The sequence below is a fragment of the Procambarus clarkii genome, chromosome 45, assembly GCF_040958095.1.
Source record: "Procambarus clarkii isolate CNS0578487 chromosome 45, FALCON_Pclarkii_2.0, whole genome shotgun sequence".
In the NCBI taxonomy this organism is placed as follows: domain Eukaryota; kingdom Metazoa; phylum Arthropoda; class Malacostraca; order Decapoda; family Cambaridae; genus Procambarus; species Procambarus clarkii.
Genome location: NC_091194.1, coordinates 5,472,165 through 5,494,965, shown reverse-complemented (window position 1 = coordinate 5,494,965; position 22,801 = coordinate 5,472,165). Strand labels below are relative to the sequence as shown.

General features: G+C 50.0%; 1 protein-coding gene across 3 annotated transcripts in view; it reads left to right on the top strand.

The window, feature by feature from the left end:
• Positions 1-22,801, top strand: part of LOC123769820 (serine/threonine-protein phosphatase 6 regulatory ankyrin repeat subunit C) — a 125,051-nt gene that overhangs the window by 80,971 nt on the left and 21,279 nt on the right. Inside the window, exon 1 of one of the 3 annotated variants that reach the window (XM_045761137.2) lies at positions 18,272-18,552. The exons of the other annotated variants lie outside the window; for them this stretch is intronic. Coding sequence (XP_045617093.1) covers positions 18,506-18,552 — 47 coding nt within the window. The 5' untranslated portion in view covers positions 18,272-18,505. Of the gene's footprint in view, positions 1-18,271; positions 18,553-22,801 lie in introns of those variants that run through there. 3 annotated transcript variants of the gene reach the window in all.

Below are 22,801 nucleotides of genomic sequence, written 5' to 3'. Positions count from 1 at the left end.
AACCCCCCGTGTTGATGAATGACAGACACCTCACACACGCCTCTAAACTGACACCACACAGTGAGTCACAGGAAAGCCACTCTGGCCATCAAGGAAAGCCATTTCAAGCCTGTTAGCACTAATACAACTCTATCTTGAGTGGTATTCAGCATTTCACTTACCCCTAATATATTTTTCGGAGCGTTGGCGAGTTGGTGAATGTAAAAATAGGAGAATATGGTTGTTGTTGTTGATTTAGGGGCGACGACGATCGTGGGATCGGATAGAATATGGTTGTTAAGTGGTTGGTGAGGTTGCAGGACCGGACACGGCGCATGGAGAGACAGCCATGGAGGTCACCGACCCCACGTGACCTGGGTCAAGGTCAGCCCTGGTCATGGAGGGTAGAGGCACACTTGTTCCCTGCTGCTACTCGCCACCACACTTGTATACTCCTCCTCCCTCCACCCACACTATTCACCTACCACCGCCGCCTCTACACCTGGGCAGCGTACAAGCCAACTGTGATGGCACACACTGTGCTTGTCAGTACTGTGAACAGTGTACTCTATATAACAAAAGTTAAATGGATCAAACGATGGTTTGTATATAAGTTGGAGATTACCTGGTTGTTCAACGATTAGGCGGGGTCGTATTCCGGGGAAAATGAGGATTAGGGACTAAGCCCGAAACGTTATGCGCGCTGGTGACTGTACAAGACTGTAAGAACTCTTGTATATATAAATAAATACATAAATAGTGTTAGTTGCCCTCATGTGAACTATGGGTACTTCTCGTGGCTGATGGTCAAATCGTACACAAATAGGCGATTCGACACGCCTCGTTTTCTGTTGCTGAAAACATTTATTTATTTATTTTCTTTTATTTCTATACAAGAAGGTACATTGGGTTTGAGAGAATACATAGCATAGTATTTACAATCTTGTAAAGCCACTAGTACTCGCAGCGTTTCGGGCAAACCATATATATTGTTAAGTTAGGTTAGGCTTTGTTGGGCTCGACTGGGTTACGATGTATTCGCTTAGGCTGTGTTAATTCAGGTTAGGTAAGGTTAGGTAGGTTTCAGATCCTTTTTTCTTTTTTATTCAGCTACTCGGAAGAAAAGTTCCAACGTAGCACGAGCTATGGTGAGCCCGTAGTGGACTTGCCTGCCACAGGGGCCAGATTCACGAAGCAGTTACGAAAACATTTACGAACCTGTACATTTTTTCTCAATCTTTGGCGGCTTTGTTTACAATTATTAAACAATGAACTCCGAAGCACCAGGAGGCTGTTTATAACAATAACAACAGTTGATTGGGAGGTTTTCATGCTTGTAAACTGTTTAATAAATGTAACCAAAGCCGTCAAAGGTTGAGGAAAAATGTATACACGTCCGTAAGTACTTGCGTAACTGCTTCGTAAATCTGACCCCAGGAGCGGAGCTGTAACTCTTTTTCAGATCCGTTGCTAAAGTCTTGTGTAGGACGGGAGTTGTATCCGTTCTCACGGGGGAACTAATTCAGTAAGGTCAGTGGCGGGTTGTCAGCCAGCGTGAGGGAGAGGGGAAGAGGAGTGGCGGGTGATAGGATGTTCCCAGCATCTGGCGGCAGGTGGCAGGAACCGCAGGTGGCAGGAACGGAAGGTGGCGGCAACAGCAGGCGCCAGGGATGGCAGCCGGCCTGGAGAGTCATCGCGATGGCAGCCTTTCCTTATCTCGGGCGGCCTCTATTCATCACCGGGTCATCACGGATCCTCAATCTTCATTTACAATTATTCCCACCGCGGGAAAAAAAGACGCCACGGGGAAACAAAGTCATCACAGAGGAGAAAAGGCGGGAAAAAATAGAGTATTTCCTGTGAGTGGTGAAAGGGAGTGGAGGGAAAATGGTACACAAGACGCAGGATATAACGGAGGGAGCGCCTCCTGGGGACAGGGTAAACTCTGCTATTACCTCACGCTCCTGCTTGCTCCCCCCTACCTCCCCACCTCTTTCCTTCTCCACCCTCCCTCTCTCCCTCCCTCTTTCCTTCCCCTCCCGCCACTCAAAGCCCCTGCTGACCCGACGACCTACTTCGCGGGCTCCCGTTCCACGTATTGTCCTCCCTCCAACCCCTTTCCGTCTTGCACTGCTATTACTGACCCTCCTTAATTCCCTCCCTCTTTCCTGTCCCTCCCTCCTTACCGCAAAGGGCCTCCTGACCCGACAACCCACTCCCACAGTTGTAGCTCCCATCCCTCCCTGGCGGAGACACCTAGGGCTCCCTCAAGGCTCGGTCTTGTGCCCTTCGCTGTTCCTAATCTATCCGATTGGCCTTCATGATGGAGAGAGAGTAGGGTCAAAAACCTGAGAAAAGTGTGAATCCCTCTACGTCATCGCCGCTCTGTAAACAAACCTAACCTATCCCAACCCAAGCTAACCTGAGACATCCCAACCTATCCCAACCCAAGCTAACCTGAGACATCCCAAACTATCCCAACCCAAGCTAACCTGAGACATCCCAACCTATCCCAACCCAAGCTAACCTGAGACATCCCAACCTATCCCAACCCAACATAACTTATAGAAAATAAGAGATCGAATGTGTTCGAGATGCGACGTCATAAGGACGTCACAATATTCGTGCCGCTACAGGTTTTAGACCCTACTGGCAGGAAGACCTTAATGAACTCGACGAATGGCCAAAAGTGGCTAATAGAGTTCAACCACAACAACTGTAAGGTAATTAAACAGAAGCGGGTGAAATGAAACCAGAGATAACTACACCTTACGAGGATGGCCATTACCCTTAATATCTTAACACGTACCATAATAATCTTGGTTTAACTTTGTACATAAACGAGTTAGATCGTTTTTGACGTTATCGTGAGATCTTGAGATAATTTCGGGGCTTTAGCGTCCCCGCGGCCCGGTCCTCGACCAGGCCGCCTTGTCGAACATGGCATTTAGACAATAGAGGATTTTTCCTTGTTAGGCATATTCAGATTCAAGTAGAGCAACATTCTACCTTCTCCAGGGTGCAACCCACAACAGCTGCCTAGCTCCCAGGTATCTATTTACTCCTAGGTGAACAGATATATAGGGTGACAAGAAACTTCTTGCCACCCTATAAACGTCTTCCCAAACGTCTTCCTCTTCCCTTGCATCGAACCCGGGTCCAGTGGGTTCTCAGCGGACTGAAGTATCCCAGCTGTCAGTACCCCTCCCCCCCCTCTTCCTGGGACAGGAGACAGCTGGGGCAGTCGCGCACCGCTGGACGGGACTATTGTGATCGCGATCGCACCGGAAATTGCGTATTTTTCTTCGCTTTTTGAGAGCTCTTTGTCTCTGGTGTGTGTAGCTGGCGTGGTTCCCGGCCCCGGGGGACGGGTGATGGGGCAGGGGTGATGGGGAGGGGTGAAGAGGCCTCACAGGATGAGTGAGACTGGGCAATACTGTCACTATGGCGGTATATTGACTCACAGGATGAGTGGCGCTGGTCAGGAAACTCGCCCTTCAGAGCAACATTTGATAGTTATATTGTGCAAGAAGCTTGGGGTGTAGTCTCGTGGTGTATGTGACTGGGTATACTGGGGTATATGTTCAGTGTGTCTACCGTCGTGACCTGGAGCTAAGGCTTCATCATGACTACGTCCAGTACGTCAAGCTGAAGCATGTTACATGGGAAAGGCTTCGAGATAAAAAAATAATAGGATCTGGCATGTCTGGAACTTTCTGTGTATTTATAGAAAGGTAAACGTGTCGTTCTTCACGTGTCCTACTGTCTTGCGCGCACCAGCGCTCTCGCTCTCTTTCTCTCTCTCTTTCTCTCTCTCTTTCTCTCTCTCTTTCTCTCTCTCTTTCTCTCTCTCTTTCTCTCTCTCTTTCTCTCTCTCTTTCTCTCTCTCTTTCTCTCTCTCTTTCTCTCTCTCTTTCTCTCTCTCTTTCTCTCTCTCTTTCTCTCTCTCTTTCTCTCTCTCTTTCTCTCTCTCTTTCTCTCTCTCTTTCTCTCTCTCTTTCTCTCTCTCTTTCTCTCTCTCTCTCTCTCTCTCTCTCTCTCTCGCTCTCTCTCTCTCTCTCCCCCCCACCAAACACTCCCCCAGGACAAGACAAAGACCAACGTTATATCCGTTATATCCGGTAAGTTTAGAGATATACTACAAGCGGAATTAAGCAATCTGTGGTAAGGTCTCCATTACTCTGACATATGTCCTGTTGTCGGGGACAGGAAGCCTTCACATATATTATAGATATATCTATACAAGACAGGAAGCGTCTTGTATAGATATATCCCCCCCCCCCACCTCCCCCAGGTCGAACTATTGTCCCTCCTAAGGATGCAACCCCACAACAGTTGTCTAAATCCCGGGTACCTAGTTACTACTGGGTGAACAGAAGCATCGGGTGAAATGAAACGTATTCATTTGTCTCGTCCGAGGATCGAACCCCGGTTACTCGATTGCGAGTCGAGGTACTAAACCACCGTACCAGAGGACCCATCATGCGACAACTTGACAAGGAGAAGTTAGCAATCTGTGATGGAGTAATCCCCATTAGTCCTACAGCGTTACAACCTGTAGACACTCAGCACGTGGTGTATACAGGATTATTTCCTGTATAGTGAGAAGTTTTCCGCTGACGAGGCCAGACCGACCTGTGACCTTCCTCGATGTCTCGCGCCGTGACCCGCGGCCCGCGAGGTGGGTGGACAACGGCGGCCAAGAGAAGTGAGCGAAGCGCAGGAGGGACCCGCGCCAGGCGGGGCCTATATTGACCCGCGCCAGGCGGGGCCTATTGACCCGCGCCAGGCGGGGCCTATTGACCCGCGCCAGGCGGGGCCTATATTGACCCGCGCCAGGCGGGGCCTATATTGACCCGCGCCAGGCGGGGCCTATTTGTATCCACTTAAACTCGTTTATTTATGTCTAACCTACGCTTGAAACAACCCAGGGATCCCCCCCCCCTCGTCTATTGTGTCACCCGGTAATCTGTTCCACAAATCGACAGTGCTGTTTACAAACCAGTATTTACCCAGGTCTTTCCTGAACCTAAACTTACCTAATTTATATCCATTGTTTCGTTTTGCGTTGATGTAACACATTAATATTTCCCACATGTTATGGTGGTGGACTGGAGGCCTGTCACTCCACCACTGACCAGTCAGTAAGTGTGATGCTGTCCTCAACAATGTCCAGGACTAATGTAAACTTGGTGTATACTCACACACTAGCTGGATACACCTCGGGAAGTATACCGTCTGGACGTGTATTGGTATACCCTTTCATCTGCCTCTGTTGATGGACTCCCTGTTGGGTATTGGTACTGTTGGCGTTTGTCGGTCGGTCTTCTTTGGGTTCTGTCGTAGCTGTTTTAATCGTCTCTGTTGTGTGTGTCCCGGCTTGTGTGTGTCCCGGCTTGTGTGTGTCCCGGCTTGTGTGTGTCCCGGCTTGTGTGTGTCCCGGCTTGTGTGTGTCCCGGCTTTTGTGTGTGTCACGGCTTGTGTGTGTCCCGGCTTGTGTGTGTCCCGGCTTGTGTGTGTGTCACGGCTTGTGTGTGTCCCGGCTTTTGTGTGTGTCCCGGCTTTTGTGTGTGTCCCGGCTTTTGTGTGTGTCCCGGCTTGTGTGTGTCCCGGCTTGTGTGTGTCCCGGCTTGTGTGTGTCCCGGCTTGTGTGTGTCCCGGCTTGTGTGTGTCCCGGCTTGTGTGTGTCCCGGCTTTTGTGTGTGTCCCGGCTTTTGTGTGTGTCCCGGCTTTTGTGTGTGTCACGGCTTTTGTGTGTGTCCCGGCTTGTGTGTGTCCCGGCTTTTGTGTGTGTCCCGGCTTTTGTGTGTGTCCCGGCTTTTGTGTGTGTCCCGGCTTTTGTGTGTGTCCCGGCTTGTGTGTGTCCCGGCTTTTGTGTGTGTCCCGGCTTTTGTGTGTGTCCCGGCTTGTGTGTGTCCCGGCTTGTGTGTGTCCCGGCTTGTGTGTGTCCCGGCTTGTGTGTGTCCCGGCTTGTGTGTGTCCCGGCTTGTGTGTGTCCCGGCTTGTGTGTGTCCCGGCTTGTGTGTGTCCCGGCTTGTGTGTGTCCCGGCTTGTGTGTGTCACGGCTTTTGTGTGTCCCGGCTTTTGTGTGTGTCACGGCTTGTGTGTGTCCCGGCTTGTGTGTGTCCCGGCTTGTGTGTGTCCCGGCTTGTGTGTGTCCCGGCTTGTGTGTGTCCCGGCTTGTGTGTGTCCCGGCTTGTGTGTGTCCCGGCTTGTGTGTGTCCCGGCTTGTGTGTGTCCCGGCTTGTGTGTGTCCCGGCTTTTGTGTGTCCCGGCTTTTGTGTGTGTCACGGCTTTTGTGTGTCCCGGCTTGTGTGTGTCCCGGCTTGTGTGTGTCCCGGCTTGTGTGTGTCCCGGCTTGTGTGTGTCCCGGCTTGTGTGTGTCCCGGCTTGTGTGTGTCCCGGCTTGTGTGTGTCCCGGCTTGTGTGTCCCGGCTTGTGTGTGTCCCGGCTTGTGTGTCCCGGCTTGTGTGTGTCCCGGCTTTTGTGTGTGTTGTGTATGTTGTGTGTGTGTTGTGGTGGTTGTGTTCCGTGTGAGCGTGTTCTGCAGGCGCCGTAGTTCCCGTCGTGCCCAGCGTCTGAGACGGCCCTTGGCAGGGACAAAATCTGATACGCTTTTTAGTAGTTCAGTAATTAGCCTGTAGGTGCCTTAATTACTGTTGTCACAAACAGGTACAAGAGACGTGTAATTTGTGGGTGTAATCAGTTCCATTAGGTCATGGAGGGGCGGGAGGGGGGGGGGGAAGGTGGGCGCCTTTGTTACCTTAGTCAGAGGTTAGCAAGGGTGTCCACCTTTGTTATCTGTTGCTGGGTGGCCGAGGAGGGCCAGGAGCAGTGGCCGAGGTTAGTGAAGGTTAGTGGTCAAGAGTGTTGCTTAGTGGAGGGGGAGGGGGGGGTGAGTGTTGCTGGAGGGGGCGGACCACGTGGCCGCCTGACAGGTTACAGCAACACACGCGGTCGTTAGGGTATGAACACCGCACTTCCCGCAGGACACGAGGAGCATCACCATGCGCACACACCCTGGCGTGCCTCCAGGAGGAGTGGGTGTAGGAGCCCCAGAGGGGGGGGGGGACATAGAAGAGGGGGCGGCGGAGGCGGTTGGCGGGGGTGACAGGTGGAGGGGGGTGGGGGGAGGGAAGGAAGCCGTAGAACACACAGGACTGGAGGGGGTCACAGTTGACTAGAAGCAGCTGGACCAGGCAGGCTGTGACATGCATTTCCTGCCCCCCTTCACCCCTCCCCCCTAGCTAGTGCAGTAGTAGCCTGTCCCTCTTCACTCTTATCCTCTACACTGCTACCCCCATCCTGCAGCTGCCTTCCTCTACCCCCATCCTGCAGCTGTCTCCCTCTACACTCCCTGCAGCTGCCTCCCTCTACACTCCCTGCAGCTGCCTCCCTCTACACTCCCTGCAGCTGTCTCCCTCTACACTCCCTGCAGCTGCCTCTTGCTAGTATGGCAGCTCTCTACATCCACCACCATCGTCACTACTTGCCATGCACTCTCTTGTACTATTTGTCCTATTTATTGATAGCAGTTGCCTCGTATGGACCAATAGGAGCTGCCTCGCGACTCGTTCAAAACCTGTGCTTCGCCTAAATAACCATTTCCTCACTAATATATGATATCTTGGGTCCTATTTATTTACATGTATTGTAGTAGGCCTAGAGAGGTATACATTTAGTTCCTTCTTCTTTTAGTTCTACATTTTAGTTCATCTTTCTTCATATGAAAGATTTCTAATTTGGGGAATTAACTTAGTCATCCTACGCTGGACACGTTCAAGTGAATTTATATCCATTCGGCGGCGGCGACCAAAAACTGAACTACATAATCTAAATGGGGCCTAACCAGAGCAAGATATAGCTGAAGAACCACACCAGGTGTCTTGTTACTAACGCTGCGATTAATAAATCCCAGTGTCCTATTTGCCTTATTACGAACGTTCATGCATTGATCCTTTTGTTTTAAATTCTTACTAATCATAACTCCCAGCTTCGTATTCTCAACAACATTTAATACAGTAGTGTATTACATAAACATTGTGGGGCTGCAACAGTTCATTTTTGTACGTTTGACCAAACTGTTGTTATTAGCACCATAAGTTTAAGAGGCCGGGCTGAACCATCGTATGTGGTGTATTCTAAGTTTAAGAAAGGAAGGGTGCGCCATAGTGAAGTGAGAGGATGTTAGAGAGAGAGACGGAGAGAGGGAAAGGGGAAGAGAGAGGGAGAGAGTGAAAGGAGAATAGAGAGAGAAAGGAGAAGAGAGAACGAGATAGATGAGGGAGTGCTGCAGAGAGGGGTAGAGAGGAGGGCTGGAGAGAGAGAGAGAGAGGGGGGGGGGTGAGAGAGGGGAGAGAGAAACAGCACATGTGGTCAAGAGGGAAGAACACAGCAGGTGTGGTGGTGGTGGTGAGGTGAGAGGTCACACAGGTGCAGGAGAGCAATGGCGCCTTATCTGGCCGTGTGGAGTGCCGCAGGAGGGGGCCTGGTTTACCTCAAGAGTATCCCTCTGTAAACTGGACGTGACGCTCCGTGGACATATCCGAGACCGGGGTCAGGCTTCACCAAGTGTTTGAGTAAACACGAAACCTGTACATCTTTCCTCAATCGCGACGATTTTGTTTACATTTTTTAAAGAGTTTACGAGTACCGAGACACTAAGAGGTTGTTTATAACGATAATAACCATTGTGAAGTTACCGACCTCGTAAACTGTTTAATATATGTAAACACAGCCGCTATGACTGAGGGAAGACGTAAGTGGTCTCTTAAGTGCAGGAAGTGTTCCATGTTCAGTTCTCGTGACACCAACGTGTTCTCTACAGGTCCCAGCCATGGTCTCGCCACAAAGACACCCGGGCCCATCCACCCTCGTCGATAATGATATTAATTACAGGTTTTCAACAAAGATGGGAACGGATATAGTTCCCTCTCGTGTCCTCAACTTCCGTCTCAAACGTTTTGTTTTGGTAGGGGGAGGGCTACTGTGAGGTGTGGGGGGGGGGAGCTACTGTGAGGTGTGGGGGGGAGCTACTGTGAAGTGTTGGGGGAGCTACTGTGAGGTGGGGGGGCGGCTACCATGATGTAGCTACGATGGTGGTAGCTACCATGGTGGTGTGGTGCCTACCATTTGCTAGGATATTTAAGTAATTTAGAAAGAATAGTGAGCACAAGTGTAGCGAGCACATCATTAGAGTTGAGCAGAATCATGGAGGGTGGCAGACGTGGTGCCAGTTTTTATAATGAGAGATCACTTGTGTCGAACTATCTTTCAATTTGCTTAATGTTAATTGTAGCAAAATTGCTTGAATCATAAAAGCTATCCATTTGCTTGTAGAAAGAATCCACATCACAGTTTTACTAAAGGCTGCTCATGGTTTAACACATTTACTTTCTTTATTTAATATTGTATTCAAAGCCATTGACGGCAGAAAGGAATGCAATATTTTATACTCTGACTTTAGCCAAGCTGGTGATACTATTCCTCGAGACTCGTTAGAATGTTAGAGGTACATGGAGGTGATAGAGGGAAGTTTGATTCTAAGTTGCATTAGAGTTTGATTATTTCAAAGAGATCAGTTAGCATAACGGGAATCAGGTCCAGGAGGGAGTGTGAGTGGAGTGCCCCAGGACCCACTCCTGGCACCTCTGCTCTTCACCTCGTTCATTAATGACGACACAGGATTGAACAGCAACGTTCTCAAACTTCCAGATAACGCAAAAATAGTGCGGAAAATATATTACAAAAAAAAAGACTCTTAACTCGGCACTTGACGATCTAGAGAGTTTTTTTTAAATGGACAAAATATTTAGATACAGTTAACATGCTTTAAAAGACCAGGCCTCCTTGGCCTGGCCTCGTCGTTAAGCTGTCTCTAGTACATAAAGAACATCACATTACTTGAGTGCGCACAGAGAAGGTTAACGAGGTAATCCCATCAGTTACAAACCATCATTATGATCAGAGATTAAAACAGTTTAACTCGTATTCTCTAGATAGACGTATATATATGCACAAAAGGCTATAACAAAGAGGATAAAAAACATGTTTATATATATCAACACAAATTAGAGTAGGAAAAAATTAAGATAAATTGGGTAACTTTACGTTCAGGAAAACCTGGGTAAATACTGGTTTGGAAATAGGGTTGTTGATTTGTGGAACAGATTACTGGATAACAGTCGTGGGATCGTTGGGTTGTTACAAGTATAGGCTAGACACGTGTATGAATGTGCTTAGGTAGATATAAATAATAGCTGCCTCGTATCGACCAATAGGAGCTGCCTGGTATGGACCAATAGGAGCTGCCTGGTATGGACCAATAGGAGCTGCCTCGTTTGGAGACCAATAGGAGCTGCCTCGTATGGACCAATAGGAGCTGCCTGGTATGGACCAATAGGAGCTGCCTCGTATGGACCAATAGGAGCTGCCTGGTATGGACCAATAGGAGCTGCCTCGTTTGGAGACCAATAGGAGCTGCCTCGTATGGACCAATAGGAGCTGCCTGGTATGGACCAATAGGAGCTGCCTCGTATGGACCAATAGGAGCTGCCTGGTATGGACCAATAGAAGGAGCCTGGCAGCAGCGTGGCCGGCACGGGAGAGAGAACAAGGGATCACCACGAGGTAGGGGCAGGGAGCGTCACTCCTCACATGGAAGTTCAACATGGCCGCCAACCACTGCATACGACGCGCCTCTGAAATTTCCAACCTCTCTTTCTCACCTAATACTTCGCTTTCTTTTCTTCTACGGAGTCGACCAGTCCGCTAAAAGTGTATTAGTAAAGGATAGAACACCGAAATATGGATGTTTGTTATGTATAAGAAAGGTTTCCGTATCGGTTAGATGCGGTTACCACCATATTGGGGGTAGCCTAAGACTCTCCTTGTATACACTGTGGGTGGGGCTTCGATTCCCGCTCTGTGTACATCAGCAGTTTATTAACCGTTTGTCTTGTGTTTCTCAAACTGGAGGGCGGCTTTGTCTCGTGTTTCTCAAACTGGAGGACGGCTTTGTCTCGTGTTTCTCAAACTGGAGGACGGCTTTGTCTCGTGTTTCTCAAACTGGAGGACGGCTTTGTCTCGTGTTTCTCAAACTGGAGGACGGCTTTGTCTCGTGTTTCTCAAACTGGAGGGCGGCTTTGTCTCGTGTTTCTCAAACTGGAGGGCGGCTTTGTCTTGTGTTTTTCAAACTAAAAAACTGGAGGGCGGCTTTGTCTTGTGTTTCTCAAACTGGAGGGCGGCTTTGTCTTGTGTTTCTCAAACTGGAGGGCGGCTTTGTCTTGTGTTTTTCAAACTAAAAAACTGGAGGGCGGCTTTGTCTTGTGTTTCTCAAACTGGAGGGCGGCTTTGTCTTGTGTTTCTCAAACTGGAGGGCGGCTTTGTCTTGTGTTTTTCAAACTAAAAAACTGGAGGGCGGCTTTGTCTTGTGTTTCTCAAACTGGAGGGCGGCTTTGTCTTGTGTTTCTCAAACTGGAGGGCGGCTTTGTCTTGTGTTTTTCAAACTAAAAAACTGGAGGGCGGCTTTGTCTTGTGTTTCTCAAACTGGAGGGCGGCTTTGTCTTGTGTTTCTCAAACTGGAGGGCGGCTTTGTCTCGTGTTTCTCAAACTGGAGGACGGCTTTGTCTTGTGTTTTTCAAACTAAAAAACTGGAGGGCGGCTTTGTCTCGTGTGGGAGGCTTTTCCGGTGTTTTTTGAAATTGGCGGGAATGGCGCAGCGGGAGCAGCGTGGCGGGCGCTGTCGGGCAGGGAGAGGGATGGCGGCAAGAGAAAGGCAGCCATGGTGGCCTTGGCGGGCCAGCAGGCGGCCGGGGAGGACAGAGGGGGTGGCCAAATGGTCCTCAGTGTGTGCAAACTTTCTACATAAAAGAGACAAAAAAATAGGAAAAGGGTTGTTGGTCTGGGAGGCCCCTGAGAGGCCCCACCCACGTGTTGACTCAGCCCTCGGGGCTCTAGCTGGATTCAAACCGTCTCCTCATGCATCGTATTTTTGAACGCGTTCGACCCAACCGTTAAAAATGCAACGTATTTAGGCCAAAATAAAGCATCTTTTTTAGCTAGGTAAAATAGTTGCAATTTTTTTTAAGAGTGAACTCTGTTCTTAGCATGATGATTAACACGGCTCTATGTTGGGTATTAATATGCACAGGTAGTTGGCATTTAGTGATTGCCTATTTGCAGAGCTGGACGTGGGGCCCCCGGGCGCTGGCACATCTGTATATTGAGGGGGTTTTGTTCATTTATTATGCGTCCCATACGCACCCCGTGGGCGGCGGTGGGTCCCATACCCACCCCGTGGGCGGCGGTGGGTCCCATACCCACCCCGTGGGCGGCGGTGGGTCCCATACCCACCCGGTGGGCGGCGGTGGGTCCCATACGCACCCGGTGGGCGGCGGTGGGTCCCATACGCACCCGGTGGGCGGCGGTGGGTCCCATACGCACCCGGTGGGCGGCGGTGGGTCCCATACGCACCCGGTGGGCGGCGGTGGGTCCCATACGCACCCGGTGGGCGGCGGTGGGTCCCATACGCACCCGGTGGGCGGCGGTGGGTCCCATACGCACCCGGTGGGCGGCGGTGGGTCCCATACGCACCCGGTGGGCGGCGGTGGGTCCCATACGCACCCCGTGGGCGGCGGTGGGTCCCATACGCACCCGGTGGGCGGCGGTGGGTCCCATACGCACCCGGTGGGCGGCGGTGGGTCCCATACGCACCCGGTGGGCGGCGGTGGGTCCCATACCCACTCTGTGGGCGGCGGTGGGTCCCATACCCACCCTGTGGGCGGCGGTGGGTCCCATACCCACCCTGTGGGCGGCGGTGGGTCCCATACCCACCCTGTGGGCGGCGGTGGAAAAGGTTTCAGAGGCACATAATGGACTCGAGAACTGAACGTCTCAACATTCGTTTAGCTGAGCAACTTAAAGTCGTGATGAGCTAGTTACAGTCTTGATGAGCAAGTTACAGTCTTGATGAGCTAGTTACAGTCTTGATGAGCTAGTTACAGTCTTGATGAGCAAGTTACAGTCGTGATGAGCAAGTTACAGTCTTGATGAGCTAGTTACAGTCTTGATGAGCAAGTTACAGTCTTGATGAGCTAGTTACAGTCTTGATGAGCTAGTTACAGTCTTGATGAGCAAGTTACAGTCTTGATGAGCTAGTTACAGTCTTGATGAGCTAGTTACAGTCTTGATGAGCAAGTTACAGTCGTGATGAGCAAGTTACAGTCTTGATGAGCTAGTTACAGTCTTGATGAGCAAGTTACAGTCGTGATGAGCAAGTTACAGTCTTGATGAGCTAGTTACAGTCTTGATGAGCAAGTTACAGTCTTGATGAGCTAGTTACAGTCTTGATGAGCAAGTTACAGTCTTGATGAGCTAGTTACAGTCTTGATGAGCAAGTTACAGTCTTGATGAGCTAGTTACAGTCTTAATGAGCTAGTTACAGTCTTGATGAGCTAGTTACAGTCTTGATGAGCTAGTTACAGTCTTGATGAGCTAGTTACAGTCTTGATGAGCTAGTTACAGTCATGATGAACAAGTTAGTCATGATGAGTTAGTTACAGTCGTGATGAGCAAGTTACACAGTATTTAACATGCTCTCTAACAGCCCATCCACAGTGTGACAGGGTATTCAATCAGTACCCAAACGTGTTCGTCGTCAGAAGCAGCGACTGGATAAGGTCACCATGCAACAGGATTATGGATGATGGAGACAGTTTACATCGGAACAAACAGGCAACGTTCCCTTGTAACAACGTAATCAAAACAAGAACTGCGTGGTTGGGTTGTTGTGATGAGTGGTTAGTATTGTGATGAGTGGTCAATATTGTGATGAGTGGTCAATATTGTGATGAGTGGTCAATATTGGTGATGATATTTGAGGTCCCGCTCGGTCCTGGGTTTAGGTCACTCCTGTCAAGTTAGGGATTATATATATATATATATATATATATATATATATATATATATATATATATATATATATAATATCCACCTGGTGGCTGGAAGGTCCCCCCCCACCCACCTCGTGGCTGGAAGGTCCCCCCCCACCCACCTCGTGGCTGGAAGGTCCCCCCCCACCCACCTCGTGGCTGGAAGGTCCCCCCCCACCCACCTCGTGGCTGGAAGGTCCCCCCCCCACCTCGAGGCTGGAAGGTCCCCCCCCCACCTCGTGGCTGGAAGGTCCCCCCCCCACCCACCTCGTGGCTGGAAGGTTTCCCCCCCCCCACCCACCTCGTGGCTGGAAGGTCCCCCCCCCCACCCACCTCGTGGCTGGAAGGTCCCCCCCCACCCACCTCGTGGCTGGAAGGTCCCCCCCCCCACCTCGTGGCTGGAAGGTCCCTCCCCCCACCCACCTCGTGGCTGGAAGGTCCCCCCCCCACCCACCTCGTGGCTGGAAGGTCCCCCCCCCACCTACCTCGTGGCTGGAAGGTCCCCCCCCCACCCACCTCGAGGCTGGAAGGTCCCCCCCCCCCACCCACCTCGTGGCTGGAAGGTCCCCCCCACCCACCTTGTGGCTGGAAGGTCCCCCCCCCCACCCACCTTGTGGCTGGAAGGTCCCCCCCCCACCCACCTTGTGGCTGGAAGGTCCCCCCCCCACCCACCTTGTGGCTGGAAGGTCCCCCCCCCACCCACCTTGTGGCTGGAAGGTCCCCCCCACCCACCTCGTGGCTGGAAGGTCCCCCCCCCCCACCCACCTCGAGGCTGGAAGGTCCCCCCCCCCCCCACCCACCTCGAGGCTGGAAGGTCCCCCCCCCCACCCACCTTGTGGCTGGAAGGTCCCCCCCCCACCCACCTTGTGGCTGGAAGGTCCCCCCCCCACCCACCTTGTGGCTGGAAGGTCCCCCCCCCACCCACCTTGTGGCTGGAAGGTCCCCCCCACCCACCTCGTGGCTGGAAGGTCCCCCCCCACCCACCTCGTGGCTGGAAGGTCCCCCCCCCCCCACCCACCTCGTGGCTGGAAGGTCCCCCCCCCCACCCACCAGGAAGATCCCCTCAGGAGCCATTGAACTGGTCGGCGCGCGTGACAGAGTGGGGGGGGGGGATGGAAGAGGGAGGGTGGAAGGGGGGGGGGTTATCGGAGCTATTCCCGCTGCCATTTTATGTTCCTCCTGTTACTTGTCTTTACCCAGTCAAGGTCACCGCTGGTAACTCCCAGGTCACCGCTGGTAACTCCCAGGTCACCGCTGGTAACTCCCAGGTCACCACTGGTAACTCCCAGGGCACCGCTGGTAACTCCCAGGTCACCACTGGTAACTCCCAGGTCACCGCTGGTAACTCCCAGGGCACCGCTGGTAACTCCCAGGTCACCACTGGTAACTCCCAGGTCACCACTGGTAACTCCCAGGTCACCGCTGGTAACTCCCAGGTCACCACTGGTAACTCCCAGGTCACCACTGGTAACTCCCAGGTCACCACTGGTAACTCCCAGGTCACCGCTGGTAACTCCCAGGTCACCGCTGGTAACTCCCAGGTCACCGCTGGTAACTCCCAGGTCACCGCTGGTAACTCCCAGGTCACCACTGGTAACTCCCAGGTCACCGCTGGTAACTCCCAGGTCACCACTGGTAACTCCCAGGTCACCACTGGTAACTCCCAGGTCACCGCTGGTAACTCCCAGGTCACCGCTGGTAACTCCCAGGTCACCGCTGGTAACTCCCAGGTCACCACTGATAACTCCCAGGGCACCGCTGGTAACTCCCAGGTCACCGCTGGTAACTCCCAGGTCACCGCTGGTAACTCCCAGGTCACCGCTGGTAACTCCCAGGTCACCACTGGTAACTCCCAGGTCACCACTGGTAACTCCCAGGTCACCACTGGTAACTCCCAGGTCACCGCTGGTAACTCCCAGGTCACCGCTGGTAACTCCCAGGTCACCACTGGTAACTCCCAGGTCACCACTGGTAACTCCCAGGGCACCGCTGGTAACTCCCAGGTCACCACTGGTAACTCCCAGGTCACCACTGGTAACTCCCAGGGCACCGCTGGTAACTCCCAGGGCACCGCTGGTAACTCCCAGGGCACCGCTGGTAACTCCCAGGTCACCGCTGGTAACTCCCATGGCACCGCTGGTAACTCCCAGACAACCCCTCAGCTTTCTGTCCAGTAATGTCCTGCGGGTCACTCACAAGTTTCCTGAACCCCCCCCCCCCCTTCTCTCCATGGCACCCCCCTCCCTTCCACCCCCTCCCTCCGTGGCACCCCGTCCCCCTCTTTCCGTGGCACCCCTCCCCCCTCCCTCCGTGGCACCCCTCCCCCCTCCCTCCGTGGCACCCCCTCCCCCCACCCTCCGTGGCACCCCCCCCCCCCCCCCTCTATGACAAGCCCGTACATCAGTTGCATAAGACGTCACCCCATCCCGCGCGGCCTGTGAGATGTCAGACTTTCTACTGTGTGAGTACTTTCCCTCCGCCTCCGAATATGCCGAAGAGAGCTTCAGGGAAACTCTACCTTCAGGCCCGCCGTCAGGCACAATAGGATTGACAAACGAACTTCGGAGAGTTCATTTATTTACCTTAGATTAGAGACCGTCTGGTCTTAATCTCTACCCCGCGCACTAATGGGTGCCGGAGGGACGGAAGTATCAGGGCGAAAGTGCCAAACCATTACGACTATTTTGTAGAACTGGGAAGGGGGTCGGGATATGGATTTGGGATGGGACGGAGGGATGGAATGGTGTCCAACCACTTGGACGGTCGGGGATTGAACGCCGACCTGCAGGAAGCAAGACCGTCGCTCTACCGTCCAGCCAAAGTAGTTGGAGGAGTGGGTGTAGGAGGTAGAGAGCTGCCGCAGCCTCTGTACACCTCTGCCAAACATTCCTCTGCATGGTTATACACAAGCACAAGCAGTGCAAAAACAGTCATGCATAAACAAATACGCACACATAAACATGTGTAATTGCGCGCACATGTTCAACTGGTGCCATTGAAGTTGCTCGTAGATGCCAAGCCACCCTAAACACCTGTTTAGATACACGTATATCAGAGACAGAGAGAGAGAGATACAGAGAGGGGGGAGGGGGGATGAGGTGGGGGGAGGGGGGATGAGGTAGAGAGAGGGAGATAAAGATGTGTCAAACACAATGAAGCAAATATATTGGGAGTCAGCACATTTGACAAGCATCGGTTAGAAAGGCGGGGCCCAAGAGCTCGATCCGTTCAGCCACAAATAGTAAACACACACACAGATGAAACTGGCGGGCTGGTGTGTTTTGGTTGTGAGGTCATTGAACCCGTCGGGCCAGAAGCCTACGGAGACGGGCAACCCAACTTGAAGTATGCAGAAAACTTTCCATTTAACCTAATTTCGTGCGTGCGGATAGCGAGTCGTGTTTGTCCCGCTCTCCCTGGCTCCCAACTAGTCAGTCTGGTTACCATTAGTTCCAAACTTGAAGTATAAACAGGGTATTACATTCGCACCACTTCTTAAAGTTGTGTATTAATAGCAAATTGGCTCTTCAGTTTTCAATTTCTTGAGACATGTTTAAGATGGAATGGTGAGTATTTGTAGTTGTAGGAGTGAGCTTAATGACAGCTTGGCGTCAAGCTTTAGCAGTAGTCATCCTCCCACTGCGTGTATTTCACATTGTCAAAATAGGATTACTTTGCTTACTCTTGCCACAAAGGAAATATTCAGTCACTCCCACCACGTGGTGTTGGGCCAGCTGTTACCCATATCATTTAACCGGATGTGACGCTGCTACCGACCATACCAGTCATTCCTAAAATAAAAAAAAACTAAAAGGCGACGTTTTAGGAAATACAGTATTACATTTTGACTTGTGGAATATTTTGTTTTGGAAGAGAGCATAGTGAGACGAGCACACACAGGCGTCATGACCGCCTCGTTGGGCGGCCGTGCGGCATCTGGCGCCGACTCTGTTCGCTGCATCTTGCTCCACCCCCCTAGGTTCTACGTACCAGACGTACGATACTATGGTACTCCAATCACGTGTATGTAAACTACAAGCTCCCTAAAATTTATTCATTAAATGAACAAATCTGCAAATGACCATAAAATAAATACATGTTCAAGTATATTATCAGTGGAAAACGACGATTAAATTCCAATGTGAATGCATTTTACCTGAATATTAGCTTTCAGTATACTACATAATTAATTCCAAATGCTATTTAAATTTGTTATTTCCCATGAATATATACCTTCAAATAGAAAGTTAATATGGCGAATTATTGTGTTATTAATTTGTTGAACATTGTTTTGGTGTACGAGAGTTTGAGCTGGGTGTGGGAGCGAGTGTTGCTCCCGTCAACTGACTCACATGGCCGCCAGTATATTACTGGACGCCGTGAGGTAAACACGTTTCGCCCACCGCTCTCGCACTGCCAATCTTTATATATATTTATATATAAACTCTTACACTCCTAAGCCATGGAACAAGATATGTTACTGTAACCTTATTTAGTGAAACAACACAGCAGTGGCATATCATGCAAGCCGTTCACTTGTGATATTAAGATAGTTTATCATGAATCTCTATAGACTGTAAATTAAATCATTACATATGAAAGCCTTAATTTTTGAAAGTAAAAGAAGCAAAAGACCTAAACTGTGAGTATAAAACATTTTTTTGGTTTTACGTTTTAAATTTAGTTTTAATTGGTTAAAATCTTCCATTTGCAGAAGGTAAGTTGTGTTGGTTGATTGGCCCTGGATCAATCCTGGCCCTGAGTGGCACCAGGATCCTATGGCACGCCAGGTCCTGGGTGACACTAGGACCTGGGTGACACTAGGTCTTGGGTGACACTAGGATCCTAGGTGACACTAGGTCTTGGGAGGAGACCAGGATCCCATGTGATATTAGATCCTGGGTGACACCAGGCTTCTAGGTGACACTAGGATCCTAGGTGACACTAGGTTCTGGGTGACAGTAGGATCCTAGATGACACTAGGTCCTGTGGGACACCGGGATCCTAGGTGACACTAGGTCCTGTGGGACACCAGGATCCTAGGTGACACTAGGTCCTGTGGGACACCAGGATCCTAGGTGACACTAGGTCCTGTGGGACACCAGGATCCTAGGTGACACTAGGTCCTGTGGGACACCAGGATCCTAGGTGACACTAGGTCCTGTGGGACACCAGGATCCTGGGTGACACTAGGTGCAGTGGGACACCGTGACACTAGGTCCTGTGGGACACCAGGATCCTAGGTGATACTAGGTCCTGGGGTGACACTAGGTCCTGTGGAACACCAGGATCCTAGGTGACACTAGGTCCTGTGGAACATCGGGATCCTAGGTGACATTAGGTCCTGGGTGACACTAGGTCCTAGGAGACACCAGGATCCTAGGTGATACTAGGTCCTGGGGTGACACTAGGTCCTGGGGACTCCAGGATGCTTGGTGACACTAGGTCCATGGTGACACTAGGATCCTAGGTGACACTAGGTCCTGGGTGACACTAGGATCCTAGGTGACACTAGGGCTTGGGTGACACTAGGATTCTAGGTATCACTAGGTCCTAGGTGACACTAGGATCCTGGGTGACATTAAGGTCCTTTGTAACATTAGGCCCACAGTGCCACCATATATATATATATTATAATAATAATATATAATAATATGGGTAAAAGTGCTGGTAGTTTTTTTGCTGGGTTCTAAGCTAATTGAAACTAGAGACCCTAGAGCTGCCAGTTTCCTCTTTCATGGCCTGGGGTGTGGCTATCCAGAGAGGAAATGCTCACTGCATCCATGGTTCCTGCCCGCCATCTGAGGAGCCGGAGGAACTCTACAACCCGTGACAAGTAGCCTTGTACCTTGCATGTAACCAATATTGTAACCCTTTTTGTCTAATAATTTTAAATAAAATTATATATACAGTATTCTTTCTGTCCTCTAACAATTATTATTAGGCTTTTTAAACCTAGGCCTAAATAAAACAAGTACACTACCGACAAATTCACGAAAAGCGAAGAAAACGGTCGTAAACAAGTACATTTTTGGTTTTTACCTAGGCCTATTTTATTTGTTCCGAGTCACACACAGGCCCGCTAACATAAACTGTGTCTATGTATTTGTTGACTGGAAGATGGGGTCGTCTTTATTGATCGGGAGAACATTGATGGGATGGACAAGGGATACTGAAATTGAAATTGAAATAAGTTTATTAAGGTAAAATACACACAAAGGGATGAAGGTAGCTCAAGCTATTCTCACCCCCGTTCAGTACATCGTGTTAATACATACATATACACACATCACAAACAATAAACATATTACCAAACATTCTGAGAGATAAACATATACATTTGCTAAGGGATACTTGTAAGTGAGAAGGCGGGCCCAAGAACTATGTCTTTCTATGTCGTAAACCCTGCTAGTTTAGCATAGAACCACACGTGTACACACGCCAGCAAATATACACATGCATTCACATCTACGTATATACAAATGTATACACAACATATATACAGAACCACATATATACACATGCATACGCAATCACACGCGCACACACTATATATAATTATATATATATATACATGCATGCACAACTACATATTTATACAACTACATATATACACACACGCATACACAACAACATTTACATACACACACGCATACACAACAACATTTACATACACACACGCATACACAACAATTATATACACACGCATACACAACTAGAGATATATACACGCACGCATATACAACTACACATATACACGCATATACAACTACACATATACACGCATACACAACTACAAACATACACACATGCATACACAACCACATATACTCAGGAATCTGTTCACCGGTTGATTGACAGTTGAGAGGCGGGACCAAAGAGCCGAAGCTCAACCCCACCGCAAGCACTATTGGGTAAGTACATATATACACACATACACACATACAACCCACACATACACCCTCATGCATGAAAGATCAAACAGTAATCAGGAAGTCGGGACAAATATAGACACGAAGCCTAAACCAAAATACCGAAATCAATTTAGTGAAACGAAAGGCTCGGTGGAATTTAAAATATTACAGGAGCGCGAGGCTTGACAGGGAAGACAGGCTGCTTGGGGACACGTTGGCTCTGGAGATTCACGTAACTATTGTGGTTGGCTTGACGATAAGGCAGTTGGGACTCCAACTGGCTATAAAGGGAGTCTGTTGAATTGACAGGGAAAAAGGATGCGTAACCAAATCACACAGTTACATAGATAAGTTGACGATGGAGATAATAGGATTGTAGCGAGGATACTGATGGTATGTGTAGAGGGACTGGAAGGTGGGTGATGATTATGGAAGAGAGACAGACATTGGAGGTGGACACTAAGTGGGAGGACGAGATGTGAAACACAGGTGACTGAGGCTTACAACGGAGAAGAAATTAGCAAGATGAACACAAATGTGAAGAAGCATTTGAAAGGTTGGGTAAAAGAATGAATCCATTAGAAGCAAAGAGTGCCAGGGAGGGGGAGAGAGGTAGGCATAGCCACAGAGAGCAAGCAGGTTGTTGTGGGCAGATTGGCAGACTATATTAAAAAAAAACTAGAGGAACGAATTCAAAACCTTGGTGAAGAGGAGGGCCTGGTCGAGCACCGGGCCTTGTTGTTGTTTGTTGTTTTATTATTCAGCTACTCGGAACAGTTGCAAGTAGCACGGTCTACGGCGAGCCCGTTCGCGGGGACGTTGAACCCCGGAATCAATCAGCACAAGGTAAGTATGTGTGAGAACACGCGGAGGTTATGTCCAGTGAGGAGGAGACGAAGGTGGACGGAACACAGCAACATGGCGTCATAAGAGCCAGGATGACAGACGACGATTATAATCCAGGGATTAATTTAACAACAAATATCAAAACACAAAAGACTACAATTTGAGAGGACAGAACTAGGAGAGATATTACAAGGTCTCGATGCTGATTTACGGTAATTGGGCATCATGCTAAATTCCACCATATAAAAAAATACCAAAAGCAGACCCCTTTTGCTTAAGTTTTGTAAAAAAAAAAAAAAGACAGCAGGATACATATTTAAACATAGCAAGTAGCTAAGTGATACTGTACACTATTACAAGTAGCCTGGCCCCAGGCCGGGCTCGGGAAGTAGTAGACCTCCCGAAACCCTCTACAGGTACGCTCCAGGTAAAAAATTAATTGCAAATTTCATGATGAAACCTAAGAGCAGAAATCCCAGTTGAAGATAACTAATAATGGAACCGGTGGGTGGGTACACACCCGAGCCATGACAAGGATTACAGGTCACTGTAACCGGCGCTGCCCGGGTCATCCCGCCTCCCCACACGTGTCTGTCTTCCTTTCTGCGTTCCTGTTTGTCTCTACCGCTCCTCTCTCTCCTATCCCCTTATTTTCTCTTTCCCCTATTCGTTCCGCCTCCTGTTCTCTCTACCTCCCGCTCTCTCTCCCTGCGTTGAATCAACGTTTATTCAACGTCAATAACAACTGGGAAGTCTGATGTAAACACCACGCTATAGACAAGCCTTCAGACTTCATACGGGTCTCTGGGATTCGGAATAGGAGTTGGTCCTTCGTAAAAGAGGTGCGTAAAGGCTGGTCCCAACCACCCCATGACGCTCCATACAAGCACAAATGACCATGATAAGTTACGTGAGCCTAGCCCCAAGTTACGTACTGAGGCTAGTCCAAAGTTACGTGAGGCTAGCCCCAAGTTATGTACTGAGACTAGCCCCAAGTTATGTACTGAGACTAGCCCCAAGTTACGTGAGGCTAGCCCCAAGTTACGTACTGAGACTAGCCCCTAGCATCTGGTTTGTAACACTGTTTGGGCACACAGTGTGATACTGAAAATATCATAGATAGACAGGCAA